Genomic DNA, 25,545 nt, shown 5'->3' with positions numbered 1-25,545 from the left:
AACATCATATAATGCATAGAAATCTATATCATTTAATGCATATTATCACGGCCAAAAGCTGTGTGCGCCTCCAGACGATATTATGAATCACAAACGACTTTGTCGGGTTCTGCGACGTCTCTGGTTCTTCCACTTTCACATCAACCTGAAGTCGACTGAACCTCGCGCTGCCTGCTGCCGGCTGCCCGCTGCCGGGCGATGGTGCCTTGCGGCAACCGGCGGCATGTCGCAGTTCATGCACTTCAGCGAGTCAAAGCCAAAGTTCCTTTCCCCCAATTCCTTCTCAACCATGGCTGAGATAAACCCCAATACCATTCTCGTTGTAGAAATACCAGAGACGAGAGTCCGACGTGTTATGCCCCATAACACCAAAAGCAGAACGGTTATCCAAATAATAAGGAAGTGTACAACACTTGCGTTACAGTCCTGGAGCTCTATATCTAAATAATATCATATAATACATAGAAATCTATATCATTCAATACATATTATCACGGCCAAAAGCTGTGTGCGCCTCCAGACGATATTATGAATCACAATCGACTTTGTCGGGTTCTGCGACGTCTCTGGTTCTTCCACTTTCACATCAACCTGAAGTCGACTGAACCGGGAGCTGCCTGCTGCCCGCTGCCGGGCGATGGTGCCTCGCGGCAACCGGCGGCACGTCGCAGTTCATGTACTTCAGCGAGTCAAAGCCAAAGTTCCTTTCCCCCAATTCCTTCTCAACCATGGCTCAGATAACCCCCACAACAGTCTCGTTGTGGAAATACAAGACACGTAAAAGAACCGACAAGAAACACTTGCGTTAGAGTGTGTATTCACACGAGTCTCATTGGTGGGCCAACGTCTCTGGGCGGGCCAGGCAGAGTAAGGGGAGGAGCTGAGATTCTTGGTGACGTCATGAATACAGACATTCCAAATCGGCGCACTTGGGACTCCGTTTTTTCAAAGGCGAGCAGAACAGCTAGTGCTCGTTTTACACCAAACGCAAGTTTTAGCCATTGGGGGACCATAGGCAGGCTAGGGGAACTCATATTTATGTTAGAAAACCTCATAAAGTGAGATTTTCATGTCATGGGACCTTTAAGAAATGTGTTTAAAAACGCACAAAGATGTTGTAATGTTTCAGAAATATGTTTAAAATGTTTAAAAAATATGTTTCAAATGTTTTAAAATTATGATCAGAGATGTTTAAAATGTGTCAAATAATTAAGATAGCTTTCAAAACACGGGTATTTAGAAAAAAAAATCAGCTGAATTCTTTTCTGAGGGGGGGCTCACTCTCTCACACTTTGAAAACCCCTGCTTTAAAGTATTGCAATTCTTCGCTGCGCTTTGCTTTAACCGTCATCTCTTAACTTTTTGAATTCTAGCGTGCCTGCACACGGCACGGCACGAGCCACACAGAAATTTGATACATTTCATTTGCTTTGTGCCCACGGCATGTGTTAGTGGCGCCGCACAGAAAATGTATACATTTGCTTCAGAAAACTTTGTTTGTGTGTGTATATGCAAACTCGTGTTTGCCTGTCCACCAACCGAGTTCATTTGTAACGAGGAGTACGCGTGTAATCGATTCCTCACGCCCATCCCTAGAAGCTATATTCGCTTTCTATGCATAGTGGATATTTATTTGTTATTTTTATTGTCGTTTTTGCTAAATGTTAGTCCCAATTATGCAGTCATCAAAACTTAAAAAAAAAAATATGAATGGATATTATTTATATGCTTTAGTTGTATAATAGTTGGCTGACTATATCTTTATAGTCTTTATCTTATCTTGCTGAAGCAGGTCTTTTAAAGTCTTTCGAATCATCGTTTTAATGCATAAGGGAATAAGCTGTCGCCGACTTGATTGCCGAATTTAAATCCTAAACTGGAGACCTGTGGCCTTTAGAGGGATGTCGATACACACCAGGATGTGGTTCAGACCACAGGAGACAACACCCACCATGTCCATTTCACTGGAAAAATAAATGGGTGATCGGCCAATAAAAACTGATCGTGAATCAACTATTGATAGCCAAATAAATTTAAACCCGGATAAATAGTTTTGATACGTAAATCTGCTACGCCTTCTGGCTCCCGTCTGTATGTATTCGTTTGTTTATGGATATATATATATGGACTGACTTGGTGTTTCCTTCAGGTACGATATCCGCATATACCCGTCGTTCCTCCACCTCCACGGGAAGACATTTGACTACAAGATCCCCTACACCACCGTGCTGCGGCTCTTCCTGCTGCCGCACAAGGACCAGCGGCAGATGTTCTTCGTGGTACGTGACCTCAGCCTTGTGCTCCCTGATAAGCCTTCTCGGGCCTAAACAATCTTTTTGTTTGGTACCGGTTTCCGACCGACCCTGTCAATTTATGTGCGACCCTAATTATTTTATGATCATGGAAGAAAAAAAACTATAATTACGTTTTTGTACAGCACCTCTTCATTGTGTACAAGGATGAGCGCATTCTCTCGTTTTTAAATGAAAACAACCTACCTATCATTCGCTGCCGCTGGAAAAAAATTATATAAATTCCCTACCTACCCATGACCTCAACTGACAACCAACAGGAATTTTTTTTTTTTTAAGGCCTTAGGGCTCCAGACTAACTTTATGCGTTGGTTGCACTGGTGCGCCTAATCTTTTTTGTTTTTTAGGTGCACCAGCACAAAATGTAGGTGCACCAAAATTTTCATTGCGTCGCCTTTAACGCCATAAGGTCACCTTTTTATCGCTCTCCATAACTTTCATATGTGAATGATTTTTGAACAAGAATAATGGTGCGTTCCAGACAACCCGTAAACCGTGTTTTCACAACCTTCTACCTGTGAAAATGCCCTGGAACGGCAGACAAACCCGCAACTCACTACCTGTGATCTCGTACCAGACCGATTCACTCCCAGTTCCAGCTCATAACTTGCGGGCTAAAAAGTGTCGCTGGAATGCAGCATGAGGTGTAGAGAAATGCTTGTCTTTATTTGAAGCACATTATACATAAAATTAAGTGTTTCAAGTTTTTCACTAAGCTGAAATGGAACATTTCAAACTAAAGAATTAAACAATTTAAAAAATGTCCAAATAAAAGGGCTTTTGCCGGTAAATTCAGACTCTCTGAATAACTACTCTCAGTAGTAGGGCAGGTTGGAACAGTAGGCTTAGTTTTTTTGAATGAAAAAACATTCTATGTTTTTACCTCTCAATTTTCCCCCTCTTTTGTCGTGTTTATTTTCTTTATCCGTTTCAGTTGCTCTGGAGCTCAAGTCGTTCGCAGTTTTTCTGAAAAACACAAGCAGTGAACAGGACCAGAGCCAATCAGAGGCAAAGAACCGACCGAGCTCTTCCTCTTATAGGTTTAGACCACGATATGATCCTACCATGAGTAGGGATGGGGATCATTAATATTTATTGATCGATACTCCTTAACAATCCAAGTCTTTATCGATACCACTATCTATACTTTTTTAAATTAAATGTAATTCTTAGTTCAGTAGTTTTAGTTATATAAACTAAAATGATTGGAGCACTATACAACTGTATTAGTAATACAGAAACATGAGTAATACAGTATTACTGTATTACTACCGCTTGTAGTTTGAGTGCATGATTAAGAATGGCCCGTCTGTGGTGCGACAGGCGAAGGAGGAGACAGAAGCTGTGTTCGAAATCGTTCTCTATACACCCACTCACTATTCCCTATATAGTGTTCATGATATAATGCACTATATAGGGAACGAACAAACGAGATTTCGGACACTACGCTGAACATTTCTAAACGTCATTTGCGTCAGTAAATGTGCCGGGTATTTGTGTGACGTAGACAGATGTGCCCACATCATGTAAACCAGGGGTTCTCAAACTTTTGACAACTGAGGGCCAATTTAGGAACCCAAAATTTGACTAAGGGCCACCAAAGGAAAAAAAAAATTGGCGGGAAACGCCGTCAGCATCCCAGTGGTCAAAAAGAATATTGCACCGTGGACCTCCGGGTGTGAGGTCAAGTGAGGTCTAAATCACTGAAACTGAGGTTCAACCTTTCAAAGTAATGTACAGTCGGATTAAAACTAACAAATGTAAAAGGATTTAATTGAAATCTAGAGAGTCGACTTTTCTCTTTATATTTATTTATATTTGTTTAAATTAATATTGATATAATAATAAAAAAATAATATATATATATTTTTTTTTATAACTTAGATAATTATGTATGTCATTGTGGGCCGTCAGGAATGATTCCGCGGGCCGCCATTGGCCCGCGGGCCGCACTTTGAGAACCAGTGATGTAAACAAACCGGGCACTCAACGAGGAAAGCTGGAGGTTGTATTTATTTTATTAATTTTGAATGTTAAATATTCTATGTTAAATCCCAAATATTTTTTTGACATTTCTAAACGAAAGGCGGAGACTCCATCATTAAATGTATTAGTTTTCGCGGTTATTCAGCTTCTTCTCCTCCGGAAAAACACGACCGCATTGCATTGTGGTATACGGGAGTAACATGTAGGGTACATCGTATGTACACTCAAATTTTGGGTATTTTAAGTGCACTATATAGTGCATGAAATCAACCACTGAGAATTCGAACAACACTACAAAATGGCGAGCACCCTATATAGTGCACTATATCCGTGATAGGGAACGATTTCGAACCCAGCTCGAGTCTCAAAAGTATTGCATTTGGTCTTTATTTGATGCACAATGCTAATGTGCTTGGTCATTGAGGTTCTGTTCCCCACTTTACAATAAATTATTTTCGCCCTTTTCGCCCGTTCAGCCATCCTCGCAAGCAAAGTTAACTGCCTTCACTTGTTTTACTTGTAATACCTGTTTGCTTACAATTCCATTCAAAAACATTGGTGGACACGCTGCAGTAATTGGATTGAATTGATTTAAATGCCGTGACGCGACTCGAGGGACACAACATTATGTTACAGGACCTACGGGACAAAAAAAACGATGGAACTCGATAGTGGTATCGATAAGCCCTAACGTTAATGATTTTCGGGTTTGCAAAGTGGAACCGGGTCCTTATTAGAACCGGGTTTCGATCCCCATCCCTAACCATGAGTGTGAGTTTGATTACAGGAGAACACAGAGATGATGTGTGACCTATAAAAAATTATTACTCGCACCCTTAAATATTTTGGTTGCATGTGCGACCAAAATATTTCAGCGTGTCCACCAATGTTTTCGCAATATTTTGGTCGCATGTGCGACCACGGTTTTTGAGGGTCGGATCATTTTCGGATCAACAACAATAAAGATAACAAGGCAAAAGTGACTTTAAATAAAATCTTCAACTGTGTAAAAACAAAATAAAGTGAAAAATTAGGTAATAATCCTGCTTCCTATATAGGAAGCAGGATGATTACCTAATTTTTATATATATAAAAAAAAAAATGCAATCCGAGGCATTATTCCTTCTTTTCAACATGGATAGTAAATAATCCCGAACCCTGGATTTACAATTCAGGATGTCTGCATTGCCTGGGGAGAGTTAGAGTCTACACTCTCCCAAGGCAATGCAGACATCCTTATCTTTATTTTAGTATGGTAGCGAAATACAGTTTCTGTTAGGGGTGCAACGGATCAAAAAACTCACGGTTCGGATCGTTCCTCGGATCAGAGTCACGGATCGGATCATTTTTCGGATCAGCAAAAAAAAAAAAATAGACAAGACAAATAAACATGTTTTGTCTTTTTGTTTATTAACACTTTTAAATTATTCAATTGAAATATATAAAATCAACTTAAAGTGTACAATTAACATCTTCTTTTCAACATAATCAATGAAAAACAACTTAAAGTGCAACATAAAAAGGCATATCTCCTTCCTTTAAACATGGACCAATGACCATTAATAAAAAACAAATTAAAGTGCAACATAAGAAGGCACATCATCTTCCTTTAAACATGGACCAATGACCATCAATAAAAAACAAATGAAAGTGCAACATAAGAAGGCACATCATCTTCCTTGAAACAAGAGCATTATCATCAAAGAAGAATTAAAGAAAGAAAACAAAGCATATAAGAAAACAGAAAACAGAGCTTATAATTTTAAATTATTTTTCAAAAAGACAAGGGTGTCTACATTGTCTGGGGAGAGTGTGGACCTCTTTGCAGTCACTATGTCCCCTGCTGTTGAGAACACTCTCTCGGAAGGAACTGAAGAGCCTGGCACAGCGAGATAGCATCTTGCCATCTTAGCAATATGAGGGTATTTACACTCATTGCTTTTCCACCATGTCAGTGGATCACCATCCACTGCAATGCCGCTTGCTGCCAGGTAGAATGCCACCTCCTCTTTGATGTCAGCAGGAGTCTTGCTGTCCATGTCTTTGCTGGCAAAGGTCTCTCCAAAAAGCTCTGCCAACGCCGACTTCTTTTGTGGAGGAGATGTGTCCAAGTTTGTTCCTGTTGGCTCTGCAGCTTGACCCTGCAGAAAAGAATAGGTCATTAATTAAACCTATTATTTATTTTCATGTTTCATAAACATGAAAAATGCGGCAATAACATTAAATGAATGCCATTATTACTGAAAATAAAAAATGTATGAAGATTTAAATTGATCATTTTAAAATAATGTTTTTTTCCTTTACCTCATCACAGTCTTCAGTGGCCAGACTGCTCACAATCTCAGTGGTGAGGTCACTGTGTGTCCTCTGGCGTAGGTCAGGGTCTATGTGAGACAGGGACTTAAACCTTGGATCCAGGGCAGTAGATCTGTGGAGGTAGTCCTGTAGAGTAGGGGGTGAAGTGTATCTGGGCTTCAGGTCCTCTCTAATGGCAGTCTTGACATCTTGAGTGATGGTGCCGTCTTCCACACTTGGAGCCATGGATTGTAGAATCCTTGTTTTCAGCGGAAGGATCATTGACACAGATGGTGACGTTTCAGTGCTCAGCAGAGATGTAACAGTTTTAAGGGGTTTAAGCACCTGGAGGACCTCCTCTGCCACTCTCACATCATCATCTGAGAGGGTTATGATGTCTTTGACATTTTTCTTTAGGGTCTTGTCGGTCAATGCAGAGTATATAGCTGCCTGCTGCTCCAGATAACGCTCTAACATATCATAAGTGGAGTTCCACCTTGTTGGGACATCATGTATGAGCTTATGAGTAGGCAGCTTTAGCATTTCTTGCCTTGTCTTAAGCACATGAGCAGCTGTTGTGCTTCTGTGGAAGTAGGAAACCACCTTCCTGATCCTCCCAAGGAGGCGGTCCATCCTATTGACTGAGAGTCCCTTCTGTGATGCCAAATTTACTACATGTGCAAAGCACCCTATCTGTGGGCCCAGTCCTGCCTCATTCACTGCATTTATTTGATTTTTGGCATTATCAGTTGTGACTGGGATATTAGTAGTGGGCCTCTTTATCTTCCATTCCTCCACTGCTTGTGTCAGTACCTGCGCAAGGTGACTGCCTGTGTGACTTTCGTAGAGGGGGCGTGTCTGCAGCACCGGACTTCTCATCTCCCAGTCTGCTGTGATGAAGTGAGCGGTTATTGTCACATAGCTCACGTTCTCCTCGACGTCCACCCGTCTGTTGTGAGTGCAACAGAGGGTGCTACAGCTAGCTCATCCACCACCTTTTTCTTCTCCTGCTCATACAGACCTGGCACAATATTGTCGCTGAAGTGGGTGCGCGACGGGATGTCGTAACGTGGCTCGAGCACGTTCAGCATGTGTTTGAATCCCTTGTTTTGCACAACGGAATATGGCCTCATGTCAGCACCTATAAACAGACCGATAGCGTTTGTGATTGCTTTAGCCCGGTCTGATTGTGGAGGAAGGGGCTGCTTAAATGCCGCGGTGATGAGCGGTTGTTGAGCCGCTTTCGGTTTCACTCCTGTCAGTGAAACACCGGGGTGATGTCGCTGTAAATGCGTGGCCATGCTCGATGTGTTTCCACTGTTGTATGGCTTTCTTGTGCCACAGTGCCTACACACCGTCACGGTTTTATCCACCAACCTCTTTCCTTCTGAATTCAATTTGACAGGGAAGCCAAAATGCTCCCAAACAGGGGATTTAAATGTGGGGCGTTCTAGTTCTTCTGTTCCTCCGCTCGCCATGACCACGCTGTGTTGCAGGTTTTTCTTTATGGTAGCAATCGCGATGTCAGCTACGTGTTACGTCTGTGTGGTAACCTAGGCGACAGGTTTGTGTGGCAGCGCGAGTATATGGAAACAGACGTAGCACTGGAGGCAGCAGTTATCGTTACAGTAGTCACCGAAGTCTAGCCTACTTTTATTTTCCATGCCCACTGTTCTTCATGTTGTACGCTGAGGACAATAAATCACAACGAGCCATAGGACTGTTTGCTTATTGAAAAGGGAACTGTTGCAGACTTTTACCCAGAGCGTGTTAAGTAGCTCTGTCCCTGGAACTAGCAGGAATGGTTACGGCTGTGTGTGGACTGAACATGCGCATAATTTTTTTTTTTCATAAATCAATCCGCGGATCATGCGTGTGCCGAACCGAAATAGATGATCCGAACGGATCACGGATCAATGATGATCCGCTGCACCCCTAGTTTCTGTCGTGTTTTATTTGGCATTTTGTAGCTGAAAATAAACATAGCCAAATTACTACCAATAGCTTCAGTCATTGCGGGCAAAAATAGATTTTTTTATTTAGTTTTACAAATCAAGAGTAGGCCAGATTTGACTATTTGGCTTTGCATCCTTTCCTTCTTCCCTTGTAAGACATGCTGCCTACCAGCTTTCAAAATACAATGCTGCCACTGGTGGATTTGTATCAATTCACATAATTATCCCACCCTGCAATTTTGTAGTTCACCCAAACACCCTGAAAAAACTTGAGTCTCTCATACCTATGCCACCATACGCCACTAACAATGCAAGCAGGCCAATGGCAACCAAGCACGCAGTCCTTCCTCCCTCACTTTAAAAACCACCAGCCGCCACTGGTACATACATGCATGTGTAACCGGTACCTGGTGTCTTTTAATGAAGACTGCTACTAGTATACAATCAATAATCAATATATGTGCTAGACTACCAGAAGATTCTAGGGTTCATTAAGGAGAGATATGGTAACTGTCTGCACCAGAAATGACACACGGAAACAAGAGATATATATTTCAAAGGTAAGAGGATGTCTTTTTTCTCTTACCTTTTGGTTTTAATAATTTTACAACCTTGCTCTCAAGAAAAGACTCTGGAAAAGAGTCAACCCTTTCAAATTAAATATAAACAGGTTTCAAAATACCTCTGAATACTTATAACATCCCCAAATAACACATTTCCATTACACTAATAAAACACAGTAAAATTAGATCAGCCTATTCTAAGGGTTCGATCTCTCTGTCCATGTGAACAACACTCCGGGAAAATATCTAAATAATTCAAAGTCTCTTGTCCCTACAATGCTGCAGAAACGATAAGAATTTGCCTTATTCGTGGTCCAAGAGGATCGCTCTGATGGGGTAGCTCGCCAGTCTGCACACCGCTGCGGGACCCCAGGGAGGGCGAGCAGGATACAGACGTTCCAGGGTTCAATATCTTTTTTCCGATCCACACAAAAAACCCGGCCTTGACAACAAAGCCAAAAGACTCATTAGTAGTCTGTCTATCTAATACATTTCAGTTACTTTTCTATAAATAATATCATAACTTAACACAGTGTAAAACATCAATGATTGACACTTTTAACTCTATATAAATCTGTTCAAATAAACCACTTCAAAAAAATTATTTAAATTGTATTTTCTTTCTGTAGTTATATACTCGGCAAGCTATAGATCACTGGAAGAATTTATCATTTCAAAGCTAGCACCATTAACTCGCAGCTTTACAGCTCAAATTTTTTTCACCATAAGGCAAATAAACACAGCTAGCAGCATCACTGACACATCAACACACCGCAACATCACACAGTGGAAAAAATGCTCAACCCACAACCCCCGCTAAACCTGCCGGCAGACCGCAGCCCCAGCAATGGGCCTCACATCCTCTCCCCCAGATCAGTCACGGCACGCCACGTGAAGTGTCACTGTGCACTATGCTAGAACCTTAGCAAACAGCGTTAGCAGCTAGTAGCGTCTAGTTAGCGTGTTATTTACCACACTAAAAGCACAATTCTCAATCTAATATTTACACCGGGAGTTTCAAAATCACGGTGCAGGCTTTTTGGGACTTTTAGTGACACGGGGGATCTCTGTTCATGTAGCCAACTGTTTAAAAAATAGTTGCTAACGATCTCTCTTCTGTGGGTCGTCCCGAAAAGGACGAATCACCGTAACTGCCGTCTACTGGCGGTTAGAAGAGGCAGGTCTAACTTCTTATTGGCATCTGAGCCAGAACAGCTGCCAAGCGATCTTTTTAATTGACAGGTGATTAAACAAATCACACCATATTAATCAGTTATCATAAAATAAATGCACTTATTTGCAATACTTTCCTCTTAAATGTCTCTATCACTTTTTGTGTCACTATTTAAAACGACAATATACAAGCCATATATTTCTTTCTGATAAGTGACAACTATTCTACTTGGTTTTGTTTAAATTCTGATTAAATTAAAAGGTGTTATGTAACCCTGGTTTACACATGCATACATGCATATTAGGGTTGCCGCGGTGTGGACATTTTCACACCGAGTAATACGCTTGTGTCAACACCGGTATAAATGGTATGAACTTTGAAACTAGGTCAACCGCCATCTTCTCCGTCAACTCTCCTCTCACACTCGGTGACAGCGGCTGGCAGCGCGCCAATTCTCGGCGTCTTATAACGTTCTTCTATATATAATGGTAATAGCATAATATAATTTTATATATCATAATATCACGGCCAAAAGCTCTGTGCGCCTCCGGATGGCCGTAGCGCGGGGAGCTCACGTAGGGATTGGGCTTTGCGGGGTTTGTTTACCGGAGTTGCTATGGTTACCGGTCTTGTGCGTTCCAAAGGTATCCTATCTATTAGGACAAACAATAAACAATAAAACATTAAAACAGTGCAAAGAACTTTTTTTTTTTATCAAATAGGCCTAAAGATGACGGCGACTTGCATGCTCGTCTTGTGCCGCGGGCTGCAAGCCCAATTGCCACAACTATTTACATATTATATTTTTAATACACAGGGTAAAACAAGGTAAAATAATCAAACACAATGTAACAAAATTAATAAGAAACTAATTGGCTACAATTAAATAAGCAAACACAAGGCATATGGACAAGTGTGACTAGTCTAGGCTACATGTTCTTTGCCAGGAAAACCAACATGTTCACCTTCTCTGGTTTGAGAAGCGATCTTGTGGCGGTGACAATGTTCCCTGCCGTGCTAAACACCTGCTCGGATGCGCAGCTTGTAGCACACACGCAGAGGTAATTTCCGGCGACCTTTGCCAGAAGGGGAAGCCTCGTTTGGTTCAATTTCCACCAGCAAAGAGGATCCTCCTCAGCATCGATGCAAGCCTCTTGACAGTAGCTGGCAATCTGTGCGGCTGCTTTTCGGGGAGCGTTAGTGGGGCTGAGGTAGGTGCGCCTGTTTTCCTCTTTAGCAAACTTGCTAAAGTTATTTTCTTGGGCTGGGGCTCGGCCGCGGCTCCCTCTTCTTCATTTTCCGCTCTCACTGGCTGCGCTGCTCGCCCGAGGATGACTGCTTCTTCCTCAATCATTCTTTTTAACCCGTTAACGTTCGAGTCATATTCACCCCGGTACTGCGGGTCAAGGAATGTTGCTTTGCGCATGAGCTCCTGGCTTGCCTGCGGCAGGGCTTTATATTTTTCTTCCAGAACATGGAGGATGCCAGCTTTCAGGTCAGCAGTTAATTTGGTGTCTTCAACAAAAGGGGCTAACGTTCCCTGTTTGACCAAATGCAGCACAGGGAGTAGAGGCGTTGCGGTCACATAATTCTCCCCGGAGAGAATGTCGGTGAAGTCGCTCACTGGCTTCAGCGCTTCATTCATTGCCAGCAGCACATCTTCATCTTGCCATGTGATGTTCACATTGGTTTTCCAATCCTCTGCAAGCACTCTGTTGATAGCCTGCTTCTGCTCTAACATTCTATCGATAATTTTTTGCTTGGACCCCCAGCGTGTTGCACAATCCTAGGCGAAAAAGAAAGTTATGCTTAATATAGGCATATTGTATTTTTTTTATATTTTACAATTTTCCCAAAAAGAATATGGGGCTTAGTTAACTTACCGTCACCAGCGAGTGCTGTGGGAGGCCAAGCTCGACCTGGGCTTTCTGCAGCTCCCGTCTCCTCCTCCAGCTGTGAGAAAACATCCCGTTGTGCGACAGACTGCAAGGGCATGGTCTGTTCGCACTTTCTGTTTTTTGTTTTCTGTATTTGACACAGCAAGGTTTAGGTTGTGCCCGAAGCAGCTCAACCAGGGCCACCCTAGGTTCCGAACAGCTGCTTTGATGTTGGCTCCACTGTCAGTGGTGGGACAGGAGACTTTATCCGCGCTCAATTCCCACTCCCGCAGAGCGTCCTGCAGGGCATCAGCCAAATTAACGGCGGTGTGGTCCTCTGGCAAAAAGCTCGTCTGGAGGCATTTTGACACCAGCTTCCAATCCTGGTCAATAAAATGCACTGTCAGTGACATATATGGTGCCATCGTTGCGCTCGACCACAAGTCTGTTGTGAGGGAAAACTCTTCGACCGATAAAAGGGTACGTTGCAGCTCACTCCTGACACTGTTGTAAGCGAGCGGGATGGCTGTGGATGAAAAATATGTCCGCCCTGGAACATCGTACTGGCGGTCAAGTGTCGCCAAAAGCTCCTTGAAGGACTTTTTTTCCACCGTGTTGAAGGACACCATCTCCTTGCACATATATTTGGTGACTGCATCGGTACATGCAGTCCACCTCACACTGTCCTTCTTGTACTTTGTACATTTGGCAAACGCTCCTCAAATTGATGGCTGTGTCGGCCGCTGTGTGCCCGAACTCTCCGGTGGAGGCCCCACTGCTGCAAGCTCCATTTTCACAGCATCGCTCCTGTGGTGCAGTTTTAGTTGTGTGTGTAAATTTGAAGTGTTACCTCCAGCTGCTGCCACCTTCATGTTGCAGAGTTTGCATATTGCCTCGTTTGGGTTCTCCGGTTCCTGATTTTCGTTTGATTTAAATCCAAAATGTTTCCAAATAGGCGCCTTTGCCTTAAACTTCGAAACAAGGTCAACCGCCATTATCTTCCCGTCAACACGCACTCGGTGACAGCGTCCGGAAGCGCGCGAATTCTTGGCGTGCCGATTCTCATCCGCACAGAGCATAAATGTGGCCTATTTTACACATTTTTATTTTCTTAATTATAATTACATTATTAATTTTGACTGAAAAAATAAATTATTTCTAAAAAATAAATAAATAAAAAACTCTGCCGGTGTGCAACACCGAGTAATCTGTGTTGGCCTCAACACCGGTAATACCGTACGCCGCGGCAACCCTAATGCATATGCATGCATACATACATGCATACATGCACGTTGTAGGAAGAGTTTCGGTCTGGCTCTATCCCTGACTAAGAGTTATTCCCCTCAACCAGTTAATTATTCATTTGATTATTGAAATCACACCGGCTCAATAAAGAACAATTTAATATGTTTCCAAAATAATAGCATCTTATCAAAGTCCCATCATGCATCTGTCAACAGATCAGCCTGGACCCGCCCATCAAGCAGGGCCAGACGCGATACCACTTCCTCATCCTGCTCTTTTCCAAAGAGGAGGACCTCAGCCTCACCCTCAACATGAGCGAGTGAGTCCCTCATGTTGCCCTAGTCCTTAGGCCAACGCCCTTTAGACCCTTTATTCTTTACTCCATATTTACATACGTGGACGGGGTCTGCTGGTTGACCGAAGCCTTTATGTACAAACTGCTTCCTCCTACAATATGGCAAGAAGCTCAGCCGTCATTAGGTCTACATTCATAACATGGACAGTGTAGAGGAGTGTAACACACACACACACACACAGTTCCCTGTGTCCTCATGTGTGTCCTGTGTCCTGTGTCCTCATGTGTTCCCTGTGTCCTGTGTCCTCATGTGTTCCCTGTGTCCTGTGTTCTCATGTGTTCTCTGTGTCCTACCTCCTCCTCAGGGAGGACGTGGAGAGGCGGTTCGAGGGGAAGCTCAGTAAGAACATGTCAGGCTCGCTGTACGAGATGGTCAGCAGAGTGATGAAGGCCCTGGTCAACCGGAAGATCACTGTGCCCGGGAACTTCCAGGGGTAAGTGGGTTATCTCGTCATTCTGCGCGCTTGCTAGCTAGTCTGCAACAATGGGTAAATGCAAGTTCAACGTCAGTTGGCTGGAAGACGTCCGTTTCCGAGGTTGGCTAGCGTCCGTTGCCAACCCAGAACAGGCCAGATGCATTCCGTGCAAAAGTAGCCTACATTCAAGCTCGGCACCATGGGGATTAAGGCTGTCGTCAGCCATATGCAGAGCCAAAAACATAAAACCTCTGCCAGGAGCCACACACAGACCCCAGCCATTTCTACGTTTTGCATCTCTGCCCCGGCGCTACCGCCGCAGACGGTCCGCGCTGCTAGCACTGACCTGAGGGCAGCATTTGGTGCGACACCAACACTGAAAGCGGAGGTGTTGTGGATTCTAAACACAGTGGTCAAGCACCAGTCCTAAAACTCGAATGAGGGGATAGGAGATCTCTTCGGTTTGATGTTCCCTGACTTAGGGCTGGGCGATATGGAAAAAAACATATATCACGATATGGATTATTTTATATCACGATAGCGATATATATCACGGTGTGCCCTCTTGCTCTACTGGATAGGGGTGTACTTAAAAGTGTGATCCATCACGACCTGTACCACAATTACGCAGATTTCAGTTGTTCTCTTTATTTTCAGCATCACAAGAGAAACATGTTCATTCAATTGCTGCACACAAATTAAAAACATGGAACACAGCAGAACACACTAACACACAGTATAATTTACTCTGAAGGGAAAAAAAGTGAAGGCTACTGTGTGTGTGTGTGTGTGTGTGTGTGTGTGTGTGTGTGTGTGTGTGTGTGTGTGTGTGTGTGTGTGTGTGTGTGTGTGTGTGTGTGTGTGTGTGTGTGTGTGTGTGTGTGTGTGTGTGTGTGTGTGTGTATGTGTGTGGACTCGCAGTCCGTCCACACACACGTGCAGTAGCCTTCAGACAGACAGAGTAAGAATCACTACAATTGACATAAGACAGCCATAAACACAGATATGCTGTTTTACAATATCTATGAATGATATCTATAAATAATTATGGACCCCTGGCAGTCACGTGACTAGAATTACCTGACGAGACGGAAACCTACAGACATTAGTTCCTAAGTGTATGGAGAGAACTCTAATAGGAAATTCGGAATAACATACTTGTGCTGTACAATCACACAGTTCATTGGTGTAAGCATATTGGTAAAAACAATAATAGTAAAACTTGCGAAAGCATAAAAGTGCATAGCAATGTCAGGCTCATACCTTGGGCGAGTATCACTCCCGTATGGTCGTCAGGAAAGTACAGTCTGTAGACAGCGGCCGCGGAGGGTCCAGTCCTTGATGAAGTGGATCGTTAAACTCATAGGGCTGTGTTGCTCTGCTCATCCACATGTCAGTCGTAAAGGCATAATTCGTCGTCGCTGAGACGTCTTTTCATATTGCGTTCTTCTTCGTGATTTTTCTTCAGGTGGTAAAAGAGGTTGGAAGTATTCGCATCAGGCGCAGGAACGACTTTATCGCACAGTTTACATATCGGCTGCGTTTGTTCTGTATCAGAGGGCTTAAATCCGAAATGAAGCCAAACCACTGAGCTGCCCCCCCTTTTCGGCAAAAGCGAAAAGTTTGTTGTGTCTGTGCAACCGTTTCGGATTGTATAACAGCGGCTGTGGTAACAGTTACACCTTCCTGCAGGGCGTCCATCATTCATTCATTTTTTAAACCAGAATTAAATTTCGCGGGCTCTCACCGTCAATCATGTCGCAAACGTATGATGCAAAGCAGCGTAACGTAAAGCGGTGTCGTGTCGCAAAACCACGTTCTCTTTCTACAGTTTTTTTACAGTTATATAAACTTAGAGTTTGCATAGTAAGAAAAGCAAAATGTTATATTAGGATGTGAAATTATATTAAAATGTATATTAGCTGTAATAATAAAAAAGTTTATCACGATAGAAAAGATAGAGGAGAAAGGTCACGATAGACACGTTTCTATCGTCCTCACGATATATATCGTCATATCGCCCAGCCCTACCCTGACTCTCAAATCGCGAGCACCTTTACTGCTGGAAGGGACAAAACGGCGTATATAACTCGCTTCGGACCAGTGCCTTTCATCCGAAACGAGCGAATCTGCAGCGTCAACAAGGCTGATTTTGTTTTGATATTTGAGACGTTGAACCACGCCACTAAAAGCAAGCAACTTGACGTGCACGTCCGATATTGGGTCGGAGATCGAGTGCATTCCCGGTACTTGGGCTCGCAATTCATGGGGCCCCACATATATGGGGGTAAAAGGGATGATGATACATAATATTTTTTAGACAATATGCAGAATCTTTTCACTTACTAATTAACACGGTCGGCTATTTTGCCAGCACGCCACCCTAGCCATATTATGGGCAACCGTGTTCCTAGAGCTGTAGCGATGCGTCGATGACGTCGACGCGTCGATGACGTCGACGCGTCGACGTCAAAAATTCGTCGACGTCAAATTTCTCCGTCGACGATTTTCGACGGAGAAATGGACGAAAGTCACAATAAAGGAAAATGTCTGCGCACGAAATCATCAAAGGTATGGAAATACTTCAAGTTAAGTCCTAAACGGAAAGGTGTTGTGATTTGCACTCTTTGCCAAATGGAGTTGGCATATCACAAGAGCACGACAGCAATGTTGGAGCATCTCAAACGAGAAAGTATCTCGTGCGCATGAGAAAGTATCTCGTGCGCATGAGAAAGTATCTCGTGCGCATGAGAAAGTATCTCGTGCGCATGAGAAAGTATCTCGTGCGCATGAGAAAGTATCTCGTGCGCACGAGAAAGTATCTCATGAGCATGGGGAAACATCGTGCGCATATCACTGGCTGTGTGTGTGTGTGTGTGTGTGTGTGTGTGTGTGTGTGTGTGTGTGTGTGTGTGTGTGTGTGTGTGTGTGTGTGTGTGTGTGTGTGTGTGTGTGTGTGTGTCGTCAGCGAGTAGGTGGACGAGCGAGGAGAGCGAGCGATAGCGTGCGTGTCAGTCTAGTGAAGTCATGAACGAGTCCGGTTGTGTGTAAGAATAAAATACCCAGCCTGTCAAGAATCGGTGGCCGCTTCATTCCATCATATTCCGACCTATAAGCAGACTCACTGTCGGTCAAAGTGAAGGGTCATGCCCCCGAGAGCGCATCGGACCTGGAGGGAACGTATCACCTGTGCTCCTCGGTCTGGGAGCCGACAGCAGGAAAGATGTAACTCGTAGTTGGAGGCGGAGCGCAAGAGAGTATGCGCATACATTTTTTTCATGTCCCTTTACGGGTTCCGTATTAAATGAAGTATATTATTAAGAATTTTTTGGTATTTATTTGAGATACATTATGGTTTTTTATTAATCGAGCAACAGAAAAAAAAACAAAAAACGTCCAATTGGTCATTAGATTAGTCGACTAATCGATAAAATAATCGCCCGATTAATCGTTTGATAAATAATCGTTTACCCCCAGCCTTACGTGTTCCCCTTGGCTGTGATTTGAACTTTGAATTCCTCGTAGGAGTTCATAATAATACATTGCTCGCTTTGGATGAAATACACCGCTCTTGCGCGATTTATTTTGCATAAGGGTGAGTCAAATGACGCGAGAAACGCCCATTTTATGTGAACGCGCATTGAACCTAAAGCGGAAAACCTGGTTCAACTAATTGAATCTAAAGTGAGCGTCGTGGTACCATTTAACTGTGATTGCGAGTTGCAGCTCTGTCGAGCCAGGTTTTCCCAAGAAAGCCTGGGTATGTTCAACGAGGTTCGTGGTATAGCCTACCCCCCAGGTCTTACAGAAGGCATTTATTTAATGGTGAAAATATTATTAATCAGTGGCGTAAATATCGACGGTGCAACCGGTGCAGCTGCCCGGGGGCCCAGACGCTGTCACCCCCCTCTCAACAACTTACAACTTGGGTGCACTATAAATACGTGCTGGGGCACCCAAATTAAAAATTTAGGCGCACCAGTGCACCCAAGGAAAGAGTTAGTCTGGAGCCCTGGAGTATCACTTTATGTTCAATAAACAGACAGAAAGTAAACTTGAATGAGTCTCATTGAGTGTCCATGCTATGCTTGGGTTGTAATACAGCGGGATCCCCCCCACCATCGCGGGTTTAAGGTCTTAAATTTCATTCAAGGTGGTATTAAAAAGGTCTTAAAAAGTCTTAAATTTGACTTGCTGAAACCTGCAGATACCCTGATGTCGACGTTGGTCCCTCTCTGATGCCTCCTGCTCCCTAACAAAGTGTATGTTGTCCCCCTCAGCCACTCGGGGACACAGTGCATCACCTGCTCCTACAAGGCGTCGTCGGGGCTGCTGTACCCCCTGGAGCGCGGCTTCATATACGTGCACAAGCCGCCCGTCCACCTGCGCTTCGAGGAGATCTCCTGCGTCAACTTCGCCCGTGGCACCACCACCACGCGCTCCTTCGACTTCGAGATCGAGACCAAGCAGGGCAACCAGTACACCTTCAGCAGCATCGAGAGGTAACCAGTACACACAACCAGTTCACCTTCAACAGCATCCAGAGGTAGGGGTGCGGACAACCAGGGAGAATTAGGTGATGTTGGTTTGATATTTGCATGGATATTTGTCAGGGCTCAATACTAACATGTTCCACTGGGGCCACTGGTACCAGTAGCTCTTTCATTACTCGGCACCCATCGGTCGCAGCCTTTTCCCGGCCCCTTGCCGCAGTATTGGCACGGCCGTTGCCATGCATCATGCGTACGTTGATTTGAAAGAGGAACTTACTTTCAATGCATTTTTAAATGTTTTTATTGAATAGATCTTTTTTCCTTTCCTTTTTTACGTCATTGCTTCAAAATCTCTCCTCACAAAGTCTCTGCGCTCCTCCTCCTATATCACAATCTCCACATCCTAATAAAATGCTTGTAGTTATGACATGCATGAAGTTACTTTGAATGTTTTCCTTTTCTGGCTATCCATCAAGCAGTGCGTGTGTATTTAGGTTTGTATGCTCTTATCCTGAAGCACGAGTGCTGTGGTGCGATTTCATTATAACTATGCACAGCTTACAAACCACCCTCAAAGAGGTGTGTGGGTGTGGCGAAAAGGCCTGATATTTCAAAGGGGATTTTGATAAATGTTTCTCTTCTGCTTAGAACATTGCTCTCCATCAAATTACGTGAACATTAACAGTTAACTCACTTATTGAGGCAGTGGGCCCAGTGTATCTTCACCCCTACAACCATGAATTGTAACGGCCAAATGTCTCTCCTACCCACTAGAGAGGAGTACGGCAAGCTGTTCGACTTTGTCAACGCCAAGAAGCTGAACATCAAGAACCGCGGCTTCAAAGAGGTGACTGCTGATCCCCTGCGGTGTTCTGACTGTTCATTCATCCCCATGCCCCAATGTGTATCCTCACTGACATGTGTCCTGTGTCTCTGTGTCTGTCCTCGTACCCCTGGTAGAAGAAGGTTGGTATGGTCAGGGCCTCCGACCCCGCTGGTGTGGCGTGATTACTTGCTTGCATGGTGTTTTTGCTCTGTCTGGTGTGTGTTTGTCTTAATGTGAGGAGAGTGGGAAGTGTGTGTGTGTGTGTTGAATGGGGTGTTTGTCTTCTGTGTGGCCATTTGGGTTGCCTATGTGGAGTTGACTGGTGATAGGCCTGATGATAAACTCCTGGGTTTGTTTTCCTACTAATCATGGGCTGTGACTGAGTGGGTCCGTGGGCGAGTGTCTGAGTCTCTGCACCTTGTTATGCATCCTGCTGAATAATGTTAGGGTCCCGGGCCGCGACCCCGAGCCCTGACCCTGGGTAATATACTTAAACAAAAATCTAACTTGTGGTCGGAGCGGTGGTGGCTTTGATGTGTTGCTAAGTGATTTCACACCAGAGCTCCTCCCAACCGGTTTATTTTTTTACCAGTTCAATGGTCTATGATCGATTATCAATCCAGGGTGATTGGGTTGGTGGGTCCACTGCAATTAAGAAATGGGCAATATTGAAATGATTCTTGATTTTTTTTTTTTCTTATCTGGGAATTCAGATGCGTTTTGTTTCCGAGTGCCTACCTGTGATTTTTCATGCTGAGTTAACTCCTCCCCGTTGGTCTGGGGGCTGATTGGTTGCTGAGGGTCGTGTGTGTGTTGACGGCCCAGTGTGGTTTCAGGGGCTGAAGGGAAACAAAGACGAGTACAGCGACTCGGACGAGGACCAGCACGACGCCTACCTGGAGAGGATGAAGGCCGAGGGCAAGATCAGGGAGGAGGCCAACGACAGCGAGGAGTCGGACGGCGAGAGCGGTGAGCGGTCAATCACAGAGGGTCTGAAAGGGGAGGCGGGGACAAACGCTGACTAATGACTTCATTCCTCTGCTCCTCAGATGAATCCTTCAACCCTGGAGAGGAAGACGACGAGGTGGCAGAAGAGTAAGTGATCCATGTTCATCTCTGAAGTGTAACCTTGGATACCGTACCGGGTTGTTATAATATAATTCTGCATACATTTAAGTTTTTCGAGGTGAGTGAATCCAATAATAACCGCCCTCTGCAAAGGATCAGGTGTTTCACTGATTTACCAGCATGTGGTCATTGTGAGCATCAGATCCTTTCTGTGTCTTGCTCCTGATATATCTGCTGTTTCTGATCATCATATCGCCTCCAGCGCTGGTGTGCACATTTGGTTTCTTTTGTTGTTGTTTTTTGTTAGGAGTTAAATACTCTCTTGGTGGTTCCTCTCCCTCCCCAGGTACGACAGCAACGCGTCAGAGAGCGACAGCAGCGAAGGGGAGGGGGGCAGCGACCAGGAGGAAAAGAGCAAGAAGAAGGCCAAGAAGCCCAAGGTGGTGAAGGAGAAGAAGGAGAGGAAGCCCCGCAGGGAGGTGAGTGATCCATCAGGCCCGCATTGAGGATCCATCAGGCCCTCAGTGAGGATCCATCAGGCCCTCAGTGAGGATCCATCAGGCCCTCAGTGAGGATCCATCAGGCCCTCAGTGGTGATCCTTCAGGCCCTCAGTGGTGAACCATCAGGCCCTCAGTGGTGAACCATCAGGCCCTCAGTGGTGATCCATCCGGCCCTCAGTGGTGATCCATCATTGGGGCCCATCATTGTAGGTTTTTTGTAACCAGCAGAGGAAACTAGCCTTATTTGGCACATTGATTTTGATTTAAAAAAAATTATAGAACATTTTAATTCTAAACATTAGGATGAACCAGCCGCTGGAGCCTTCAGTGAATGAGCCCAAATAGTTTTGGCTTTGTTTTAATAGAGTTTGATTAAAATAATTAATCTAAAGATCTAATGTTGTGCCTAGCAGTGGTTGACCACGGACCTGTTGTGTTGGTTGACCACGGACCTGTTTGTGTTGGTTGACCACGGACCTCTCTGTCTGTAGAAGAAGCAGAAGGACGTGGGCGGGCCCAAGCGGCCCATGAGCGCCTACATGCTGTGGCTCAACGCCAGCCGCGAGCGCATCAAGGGCGAGAACCCCGGCATCTCGGTCACGGAGATCTCCAAGAAGGCCGGAGAGATGTGGAGGGGGCTGGGCAAGGAAGACAAGGAGGTGAGGGGGTTAAGAGGTTAAGATAAGGGTTTGGGGAGATGTGGAGGGGGCTGGGCAAGGAGGTAAGTGGGGATAAGGTAATGGTTAAGATTAGGGTTAGGGGAGATGTGGAAGGGGATGGACAAGGAGGTGAGGGGGTTAAGATAAGGGTTATGGGAAGGGTTAGGGGAGATGTGGAGGGGGCTGGGCAAGGAGGTGAGGGGGATAAGATAAGGGTTATGGGAAGGGTTAGGGGAGATGTGGAGGGGGCTGGGCAAGGAGGTGAGGGGGATAAGATAAGGGTTGGGCGAGATGTGGAGGGGGCTGGGCAAGGAGGACAAGGGATGAGGGGGTTAAGATAAGAGTTGGGGGGGCTGGGCAAGGAGGTCAGGGAGTTAAGATAAGGGTTTGGGAAGATGTGGAGGGGGCTGGGCAAGGAGGTAAGGTGGGATAAGGTAAGGGTTAAGATTAGGGTTAGGGGAGATGTGAAGGGGGCTGGGCAAGGACCTACGGACTTCGGTGAGAGTTTCATTTCTTTTATACTGCTTGTGATATCTATAGTCAAATATATTGTTTGAGTTATGTCAATAAAATGACAAAAGTATAATAATAGTCTGATATATTTATGTATTTATTTCCACGGGGGTTTTTGCATTTCACATTCAGCCTCTCGCCACCAGGGGGGGCTGCAGCCCCCCCACTTCCAGCGTCCCTGCGGCTACGCCTGCAATCATAGAACTAGAGTTATAATAACATAATTATCGGTTTCCTTCTTGGACCTCTCCACTGTAACGTTGTCTTTCCCTCCCTCTCCCTCCCTCGCTCCCCTCTCCCTCTCTCCTTCCCTCTCTCTCCTCCCCTCCCCCTCCCTGGGGGTCTAGGAGTGGGACGGTAAGGCTGTGGAGGCGAGGAAGGCGTACGAGAAGGCCAAGCAGGAGTACAACGAGAGCAGCGAGGGAGTCTCCGCCCTGGCCGCCAAGAAGTACATACCCCCTTACCCTTAACTGAGATCAGTGCATAACCTCCCTCCCTTACACTTAACTGTGATCAGTGGATTCCTAACCTCCCTGATGCTGATGTGTTTGTCTCTGAATCTTCCAGGGAGGCCAAGAAGAAACCAGCCAAGAAGGAGGAGAAGAAGAGGAAGTCTGCCGGAGCAGAGAAAGAGAAGGAGCGAGGAGGAGGTGGTGGCGGAGGAGGAGGAGGCGTTGGTGGAGGAGGCAATGACAGCTTTAAGAGCAAGGAGTTCATCGAGACGAGTGAGGACAGCGCGTCAGAGACCGAGGGCAAGAGCAAGTCCAAGTCCAAGTCCAAGTCCAAATCTAAATCTAAGGCCAAGGCTGAGAGCAAAGAGGTGAGCTGACATACCGCTGGAGAAGGGTCCGACATGCTGAGGTTCAGTCCCTCTATGATCATACATTTTATTCAGTGAGTGTGTGTATATATATATAATAATATATGTAATGCATATATATTCAGCATTTGGATAAAGCAGCCAGGGTAAGAATCCCATCCCTCCTCCACTCCCCAAACACACCTGACTCCGGCTCAGTCGGAGTTCCATGTCTTAAAGCCCACTGAGACCGTGTCCATCAGTACATGGGCAGGAGGAATAAATGAAGTAATATCTTAAGAACATAATAAGACTTTGGTTTCTCTCCCCAGGAGTCTGAGGAGGAGGAGGAGGAGGCGTCGACTCCCCACAGCTCGGAGCCCGAGGAGTCAGACTGAACACGCACAGAGCGCACACTCTACAGCCATTAAATACACAACTCAAGGACCAACCTTTGTACTCCTCTGTGCGTTTCTCCTGCTAAACCCATCACTGTTTCTTCGCAATCCAGGCCGCAAGAAAACCGGACTTTGGTTACACGCTCATTTCCTGCTTTTTTAGTTTATTGAATTCCATTCAAAATGGTTCCTTTGAATGACAGCCGTTAAAAAGAGCTTCTCACAACTTTGAAATTAACTAATTCTGGAGTTGTGTTATCCTGCTGTCATCGCTACAAACCGGCTCATCAAACAACCCTTATTGAAAGGTAGTTGTCATGGGGACCAGGGGTTGGTTTTAGAATTATAGCGTTGAAGAACTGCAACAGCTTTTAGAAGGTGTGTGCTGGGTAGGAGCACGATGAGTAGCTGTTATGTTTGTTTCTTGTTTCAATGTCAGAACTTGAATCCAACCCAGTGGGGGTCTGGTGTTTTTTTTATTTTCAGACTGATTAAATGATTTTTTTTGTAAAAAATTTCGGGTTTGAATGTGATCTTCTATTCATTATAGATCTCTAGAGTAAGAGATCAGAATTACCATTTTTAATCCTAACAGCCGAGGTGCTGACCAGATGAAGCATGGTACCTGAACACCAGCCTGAGCATGTGACCCACCACGCAATCAGTCTGAACTCTGCCCAAATCGACCTCTGTGGGCGTGGCTGCCTGGACCAGATATTTGAGCCAAACAGAGAACACGTGTGACGTCAACACGGTGGACTTTTTAACGGATACGGAATAAAGAATAACCAGAACACTTTACACCGAGATACCCTGTAGTGCATCGTCCGGTTCTTAATAATAGCTCCATCGTGCATAGTTGAAAAATTTCAACTATGCACCAATCAACGTGGGCACCACCCGCATTCCCACGGCACCGTGTATATGCAACACTGCAGGTGGTGGTTCTCTCTCGACCCTCGGGATCTTCCCCCGTTGGGGGTGGATGCGTTGGCGCACACACCTTGGCCCATCCTCCCTTTTCTTTCAGCGATTTGTACTGATCAACGGAAAAAGAAGATATGACTTCCAACCTGAAGATGACCGTGGCAGCGGCGTGGGCGAGGCCATGGACCAACGGCCCTTTTCAGGGCCACTGGAGAGTGCTCCTGTAAGAGCTGGCGGGACCTTTTCAGGGCCTCAGTGCGCTTCCTGTCCCGCCTCCCTGGCTCCGGGTGACGGACACCGGGCATGTTTCAGGTGCCTCGGCGCTGAACACGCCGCGGCTGCCTTGGTTGCCCCTGCCTCCTGCGTCGCCTGCCGCATGCTACCTGAAGAGGGGCTCCTCTCCAGGCACCTCTTTTTCTCCCCGTCGGTGGATCTCGCTGAGGAGGCCATCGACATCTTCGGGGCCGAAGTTCCGGACGCCGACGAGTGCTTCGAGGTTGACAGCGTTGCCTCCTTGGACGACGTCTTTCCTGGCTCTGCGTCCGAGTTCTCCCGCTCCGGGGCTTCCACCGAAGCCACTATCGTCCCGAGTGAGACCGCGCTGGATGACCGATCTCTTCGGCGAAATCATGGTTGAGGCGGCGGCCATCAATGGCATCCCTATGCCGGCCCCGCCACTCGCCCCCGGTGTGGGCCTTCACTGGCTTCACCAACGTGGAAGGGTGGGCTGATACTCAGGCGAGGGGGAGCCTGGAGCCTTCCCTGGCAGCGCTTCTCTGTCCGGGCGCCGGATGGCGTCCTAACGAGAAGCCGCTGCCCCCCGACCGCCTCCAGAAGCAGATTACTGGCCTGACGGACAGGGTGTTCGTCTGTGCTTCGCAGTCTGCGGCGGCGGTCAACAACATCGCCCTGCTCTCCTCTGCCCTGGTCTCCTTGTCGGCTGGCAGGCAGGCTTACGGCCCGGAGGAGGCTGCAAGATGGCTGCCGGTTTCCCGCTTCTCCAGCGCCATCCTTCAGCTGTGGCAGCCGGTAGCCGTTTCGGCCGGCCGGCATATGGCGTGGGCCACAATGATCCAGAGGGCCGTATGGCTCTCACACCGCGGTTCCGGAACGAGAGCGGGCCAGCCTCGTCCAGGGCCCATTAGCTCTGGATGGACTATTTGGGCCCCGGTTCTCGGAGGTG

General features: G+C 45.7%; 1 protein-coding gene across 1 annotated transcript in view; it reads left to right on the top strand.

The window, feature by feature from the left end:
* ssrp1a (structure specific recognition protein 1a) overlaps positions 1–24,236 on the top strand; it is a 49,247-nt gene extending 25,011 nt beyond the window's left edge. The window contains exons 7-18 of the mRNA XM_060063400.1: positions 2,150–2,279; positions 13,623–13,726; positions 14,068–14,196; positions 18,459–18,680; positions 19,446–19,518; positions 20,334–20,466; positions 20,547–20,592; positions 20,912–21,044; positions 21,558–21,725; positions 22,586–22,686; positions 22,806–23,058; positions 23,370–24,236. Of these exons, the coding sequence (XP_059919383.1) occupies positions 2,150–2,279; positions 13,623–13,726; positions 14,068–14,196; positions 18,459–18,680; positions 19,446–19,518; positions 20,334–20,466; positions 20,547–20,592; positions 20,912–21,044; positions 21,558–21,725; positions 22,586–22,686; positions 22,806–23,058; positions 23,370–23,435 (1,558 nt within the window). The 3' untranslated portion in view covers positions 23,436–24,236. The remainder of the gene's footprint in view (positions 1–2,149; positions 2,280–13,622; positions 13,727–14,067; positions 14,197–18,458; positions 18,681–19,445; positions 19,519–20,333; positions 20,467–20,546; positions 20,593–20,911; positions 21,045–21,557; positions 21,726–22,585; positions 22,687–22,805; positions 23,059–23,369) is intronic.
* Positions 24,237–25,545: the final 1,309 nt, after the last annotated feature.

This window comes from Gadus macrocephalus, chromosome 10 (assembly GCF_031168955.1).
Source record: "Gadus macrocephalus chromosome 10, ASM3116895v1".
Lineage (NCBI taxonomy): Eukaryota > Metazoa > Chordata > Actinopteri > Gadiformes > Gadidae > Gadus > Gadus macrocephalus.
Note: the sequence above shows the minus strand (reverse complement) of the source record. Positions and strands in the feature narration are given on the sequence as shown.